The 7,335-nt window shown below is 38.7% G+C and overlaps 1 protein-coding gene across 1 annotated transcript; it reads right to left on the reverse strand.

Moving 5' to 3' along the window:
• Nucleotides 1–2,132: 2,132 nt before the first annotated feature.
• On the reverse strand, nucleotides 2,133–3,287 carry LOC117330067 (homeobox protein 2-like). The gene has a single exon (XM_033888286.1). The coding sequence runs from the start codon at nucleotides 3,285–3,287 to the stop codon at nucleotides 2,133–2,135; it is 1,155 nt and encodes a 384-aa protein (XP_033744177.1).
• Nucleotides 3,288–7,335: the final 4,048 nt, after the last annotated feature.

Raw genomic sequence — 7,335 nt, forward strand, 5'->3', positions numbered from 1 at the left:
ATATGTCACAGGACTGGTTTGTATTGTCCTAACAACAGAAATGGTCATTCACAGACAGATACAACCAAAGCTCTGTCTTTAAAACAGGGGTAAAAAAGTGCCTTTAATTTTTTAGCCCACCATCATCAGATGGTGGGCTATTCAAATCGCCCTGCGTCCGTGGTCCGTGGTCCGTCCGTCTGTCCGTCCGTCCGTCCCTCCGTCCCTCCGTCCCTCCGTCCGTCCGTAAACAATTCTTGTTATCGCTATTTCTCCGAAAGTACTGAAGGGATCTTTCTCAAACTTCATATGTAGGTTCCCCTTGGTGCCTAGTTATGCATATTGCATTTTGAGACCAATCAGAAAACAACATGGACGACAGGCAGCCATCTTGGATTTTGACAATTGAAGTTTGTTATCGCTAATTCTCAGAAAGCACTGAAGGGATCTTTCTCAAATTTCATATATAGGTTCCTCTTGGTGCCTTGTTATGCATATTGCATTTTGAGACCAATCGGAAAACAACATGGCCGACAGGCAGCCATCTTGGATTTTGACAATTGAAGTTTGTTATCGCTAATTCTCAGAAAGCACTGAAGGGATCTTCCTCAAATTTCAAATATAGGTACCCCTTGGTGCTTAGTTATGCATATTGCATTTTGAGACCAATCGGAAAACAACATGGCCGACAGGCAGCCATCTTGGATTTTGACAATTGAAGTTTGTTATCGCTATTTCTCAGAAAATACTGAAGGGATCTTTCTCAAATTTCATATGTAGGTTCCCCTTGATGCTTAGTTATGCATATTGCATTTTGAGACTAATCGGAAAAACAACATGGCCGACAGGCAGCCATCTTGGATTTTGACATTTGAAGTTTGTTATCGCTATTTCGTAGAAAGTACTGAAGGGATTTTTCTAAAATTTCATATGTAGGTTTCCCTTGATGCTTAATTATGCATATTGCATTTTGAGACTAATCGGAAAACAACATGGCCGACAGGCAGCCATCTTGGATTTTGACAATTGGAAGTTTGTTATCGCTTTTTCTAAGAAAATAATAAAGGGATCTTCCTCAAATTTCATATGTAGGTTCCCCTTGGTGTCTAGTTATGCATATTGCATTTTGAGACCAATCGGAAAACAACATGGCTGACAGGTAGCCATCTTGGATTTCGACAATTGAAGTTTGTTATCGCTATTTCTAAGAAAGTATTGAAGGGATCTTCCTGAAATTTCATATGTAGGTTCCCCTTGGTGCCTAGTTATGCATATTGTATTTTGAGACTAATCGGAAAACAACATGGCCGACAGGCAGCCATCTTGGATTTCGAAAATTGAAACTTGTTGTCGCTATTTCTAAGAAACTGATGAAGGGATCTTCCTGAAATTTCATATGTAGGTTCCCCTCGGTGTCTAGTTATGCATATTGCATTTTGAGACCAATCAGAAAACAACATGGCCAACAGGTAGCCATCTTGGATTTTGACAATTGAAGTTTGTTATCGCTATTTCTAAGATAGTATTGAAGGAATCTTCCTGAAATTTCATATGTAGGTTCCCCTTGGTGCCTAGTTATGCATATTGTATTTTGAGACTAATCGGAAAACAACATGGCTGACAGGCAGCCATCTTGGATTTCGAAAATTGAAACTTGTTATCGCTATTTGTAAGAAACTGATGAAGGGATCTTCCTGAAATTTCATATGTAGGTTCCCCTCGATGTCTAGTTATGCATATTGCATTTTGAGACCAATCGGAAAACAACATGGCCAACAGGCAGCCATCTTGGATTTTGACAATTGAAGTTTGTTATCGCTATTTCTCAGAAAGTACTGAAGGAATCTTTCTCAAATTCCATGTATAGGTTCCCCTTGGTGCCTAAATCTTAAATTTTATATATAGGTTGCCCTTGTTTGAAAAGTACTAGAGGCTTCTTCTGAATTTACACAGATTAGTAAGACTTAGAAGAAGAGAAAAGTAGGGAAAAGATCAATCTGACATGGAACCTATGAAGAACATTCAATGGTGGGCGCCAAGATCCCTCTGGGATCTCTTGTTTTTTTCTAAAATAAAGTACCATTATCACCTGGCAATAAACCCAAGCCTAATAATAAGAACATGACAATTGTGTACATTTCTGTTCATTAAGATTATATTACTTTGTCCTGTAATAAGCCCAGCCCCTGCCTTTGAGTCAGGTCATGTGTGGGTCCTGGGTTTACTCCGGAATTACTTTGAGTCAGGTCATGCGTGGGTCCTGGGTTTACTCTGGGATTACTTTGAGTCAGGTCATGTGTGGGTCCTGGGTTTACTCTGGGATTACTTTGAGTCAGGTCATGCGTGGGTCCTGGGTTTACTCTGGGATTACTTTGAGTCAGGTCATGCGTGGGTCCTGGGTTTACTCTGGGATTACTTTGAGTCAGGTCATGCGTGGGTCCTGGGTTTACTCTGGGATTACTTTCAGTCAGGTCATGCGTGGGTCCTGGGTTTACTCCGGGATTACTTTGAGTCAGGTCATACGTGGGTCCTGGGTTTACCCTGGGATTACTTTCAGTCAGGTCATGCGTGGGTCCTGGGTTTACTCTGGGATTACTTTGAGTCAGGTCATGTGTCGGTCCTGGGTTTACTCTGGGATTAGTTTGAGTCAGGTCATGCGTAGGTCCTGGGTTTACTCTGGGATTACTTTGAGTCAGGTCATGTGTGGGTCCTAGGTTTACTCCGGGATTACTTTGAGTCAGGTCATACGTGGGTCCTGGGTTTACTCCGGGATTACTTTGAGTCAGGTCATGTGTGGGTCCTGGGTTTACTCTGGGATTACTTTCAGTCAGGTCATACGTGGGTCCTGGGTTTACTCCGGGATTACTTTGAGTCAGGTCATGTGTGGGTCCTGGGTTTACTCTGGGATTACTTTGAGTCAGGTCATGCGTAGGTCCTGGGTTTACTCTGGGATTACTTTGAGTCAGGTCATGCGTAGGTCCTGGGTTTACTCTGGGATTACTTTGAGTCAGGTCATGTGTGGGTCCTAGGTTTACTCCGGGATTACTTTGAGTCAGGTCATACGTGGGTCCTGGGTTTACTCCGGGATTACTTTGAGTCAGGTCATACGTGGGTCCTGGGTTTACTCCGGGATTACTTTGAGTCAGGTCATGTGTGGGTCCTGGGTTTACTCTGGGATTACTTTCAGTCAGGTCATGCGTGGGTCCTGGGTTTACTCCGGGATTACTTTGAGTCAGGTCATGTGTAGGTCCTGGGTTTACTCTGGGATTAATGAGGTAAAGTAGCATATTATTTTGAGGAAGTTGCATTCTTGTATAAATGTCATTTTTATTGTCATGGTCAAAATCTATTTATGCATTTTACCTTGAACTAAATATGGCAGCTCATAAAGTCCATTTTTTGTGACATATATATTTACAATGACCTTTTTTCTCATAAAGTAAGAAAGCCTTCAGTTTTTCCTTATATGGTAGAGACGGACACTTTCACCTCCTGACCCCACCTACTTAAAATAATTTACACAGATAGTCCAACTTATAGATAAATGTTGGTAGTAAACCAGACCAGCCTTTTTGTACTGAGTCTGAATTTCTACGCAGGAAAAATATTGTATACATTAGATATATGTATCATGTGTAACCCTGTCACCCATACACTTCTCTCCGTAACCAGCCAATATAAAATCATCAGTGGTAAAATCCAAGGACATAAAAATGCTAACTAATGGATGTTTCATGTTCACCTACATGTACATAACCACGTATGTACGTACGTGTCGGTACTTTTTCACAATGATTTGATTGAAAATCAATTGCTACATGGTTAAAATATGTCTACAGTTTCCACTGAAACTTCCTGTGGAAGGGAATACCAACTTGTTTCGTCTTCGTCATGGTTTTAATCAGCTTTTATGGTTGTGTCGGATCGAAGTTGATATCTCGGTTTTTTTCTGTCCTATATTATTAAAAAGCCTTTAATTTGATTCATTGTCCAGACAAGTATTACCGTATTTCACATGATAATTATGGGATTAGTTGAGTTTGGTAGCTGACACTGTGGACGATTTCATACCTAATGTATGATCTTCTCACATTGCACTTTTCACTTATTACCTGCACATCTTGGGAATTTCTGGTTTTTCATTCAAATTGTGTTCTTTTGCGGTTGTGTCCTTGAGTGAGACATTTTTCCCTAATTGCTCTGGATGTCATGTGACAGGCCTCCTATATGTTGTTCAGTGAGGTAGTCACCAACTACTACAAGGTGATTCCGCCTCAAAATGCCCCTGGCTGGTCACAGGGAGATAAACCCAGCGAACAAGTGTATACAAATACAGTTCCAGGATTTAGCCTCAATAATTCAGTAAATCTTTGGATATACAATATATAGTAGTATATTTTCATAATTGTTGTATATTGCACTTTAAAGTCGACAATTAGTGACCCCTACTAAGCTTCGGTGGGTACTTTTGCCATATGACATTTTCTGTTTGGAAGGATCCCTGATCCTGTACAAACTAAGGTTTCTGACTATACAGTTTTTTTCACATGTTTTGTGTAAGTATAGAATCACAGACAAGATTGCTGCCCCTTGGAAAGTACTTGTTGAGATGGCCAGTTTAATGAAACTTGCTGTCAAAATTGGAGGAACAGTTGACACTTCCATACACCTTGTTAGTAAGTGTGGAACAACAAAAGACAGGTGTTGACACTTCCATATACCTTGTTAGTAAGTGTGGAACAACAAAAGACAGGTGGACTTTTAGATCAATTATGGTACAGTTATTATTGGAAAGCTATTATTGATGTTGCATATCTCTATTGTCATGAAAAAACGGATGTTTTACCATAAGATTCAAGAGTAGAGCAAATATGAATAGCATGAAAAGTCTGACTTAGGCTTCTATTGCTGTCAATCTCTCCAAACACCATTTCAAACTGGGAAGCGCAGAGATTGTTTAGAGAAACAGGGCCGTATCTCCAACAATGGGAGATGCGATGCTGTTCCTCTAAACAATCGTATACAGGTAGTGATAATAGCTGGGTTTGCTTTTCTTTTTGGAAAGGTTTGTTCTGTATTAAGAAACTTTTTCAAAATCATGTACGAGTTTCAAAGAAAAAAACAGTTGTAACTGATTAACTGTGATTCTAAATAACTTTCTCTTCCTTAGAGAAAGAGCTGTCTACAATTGCCTAGGACAAAACCTATTTAAATATAGTTAAATATAGTGTTTTTATGGCGTTTGTCAGGGATGACCCTGGTAATGTTACTACTGCACATCATCCTAAATCACAGGATAATTGGTTGTCATTAGTAACTGGCTGTCAGCAATACACAATTCAAATAACTCTGTCTGTAGCCCAAAGCCTATTCCAATTGGTTCAGTAAAACTCCTGATCAATAGGTCAAAGGTCATCCTTTAATAATACCCCCTACCTGGACATTATTAAACACTCAGTTTACATAGATGTTAGAAATATTGATGCATAGCACACTGAACATCAATGTACTGAGTATTCTTAAATAGCACATGCTGTTGTTCATTTTTGCATTCCTTTGTCATAGTCGATTGATTTTCCTTTTTAAACGTTGCCAGAATATGCACATCTCAGTACAGCTATAACAGAGCTGCAGAATAAACGTCTGTATGTTGCCATCTAATTGATCATTTTGCAGTAGGTCTGTTGAAAGCTTGTATTGGTGCTGCAACAGAATCAACATCACCTGTATGATGAGGTAATAATTCTACTGAAAATTAATGGCATATGAACGAAATGTTTAAAACTTGGCACAGTACATGTGTATAAAAGAAAGTGGATCTTATAATTGTAAAATTTGTATTGCTGGATTTTACAATTTTATATCAGGTGAAAACAAAGAAACGTTTTTGGGCTGACTGTTTGGTTGCATTTAAGGCAGCCCTTTTGTATCAGGTGATATTGTTAATGATAATGTCAATGCTATACTTCTTTGTGGTATATTTTGATCTTATTTTTTCATACAAACAATGTGCCACCATGGGAAACAGTACTTAACATTGCTTCTCAAGACTGGACATTCTATATGTTGCATGTATTTACATAACAAAGGAAAATATGTTTGTGTTACCATGGGAACTATACATGTAACCATGGTGAGACATACTTCTGTACACAACCCAAACATCAAAATGTGTCATGGCACTCAGACACATCAGTCAGACATGTTGAAGGTCACCAAATATAGCAAGGTCACAAAGGCAGAGTGAAGCAGGGAACATAACTGTCAAAAGGAATCACAAAGTCCGGGGATAAAAACTGGGACAAGACATTGTTGCCATGATGCCATGATTCTTCTGTCTGCTTGTAAGTTTGTGACAGCTAGGATCTGAAGGGTTGCCAGGCAACTGGTTCAAAGGTCAGACCCACATGACATTCCTGTACTGGTGATGCTATAAAAGCTGTGTGTACAGGCATTATAAAAACACAATCTTCTGACACCAGGATAATTTTGATGGTATCTGTATAATTCCTGTATTACAGTTGCAGATGTATATATGTACTGTGTCATGTATACAATACAGTATACACACCCAGGACTCTGTAGTGGCATTCTACGTAAAGTCTATATATCAGTGGTACTGTTATACAAATGTATGTGTAGCACTTATTGTACAGTACCTTACTTACTCCAGTAAACATATTGATCATGTCCTGGGCCCAGTTGTTCAAAAGTTGATTAGCTCAATCACTTGATTAGTGAAAATTCCATTTCTCATTTGTTGCAAAACCTATGAGTATATAATCTTTAAATTATGCCAGTTGGAAGAGAAGTAAGAATTACAGAGTTTCATACGGTTTAGTCAAGTTAGTTCTACCAGAAATTATTATATCAGGATTTGAAAAATGTTGTTAAAATGTGATTAGCCTAATCACCTTTTGAACAACTGCTGGTGGCTAAAAGCTCTGTACCAGGGATAACAAAGAAATTGCTTTTAATTTCTGAATATCATGTACATGTATATTGAATGCCAACTTTATTGGGACTTCTATGTGAGAGATTGTGAATGGATGTTAAGATTTTCTTGCCTCATAAAGATACATGATTGACAATTTATATCTTATATCATCACAATTTTAAAATACTGTCTTCATTGACTAATATATAATTAAAATGAGAATATTGAGTGGACTAATGTCCTCTAAGTCCTAAAAGGAAGTGTTCATTGAGATTGTTGTAGTTCATTCTGACAAACGTCTCGTAGTTGCTGTACACTTAAGACATATCTATGATATCATCCATTGTTTGTATAGACCATTATATCTAATAACGGACTGTTACCTTCGGCCTCGTCCAGTCCATTATTTCAAAGAATAG

This window comes from Pecten maximus, chromosome 6 (genome assembly GCF_902652985.1).
Source record: "Pecten maximus chromosome 6, xPecMax1.1, whole genome shotgun sequence".
Taxonomy (NCBI): domain Eukaryota; kingdom Metazoa; phylum Mollusca; class Bivalvia; order Pectinida; family Pectinidae; genus Pecten; species Pecten maximus.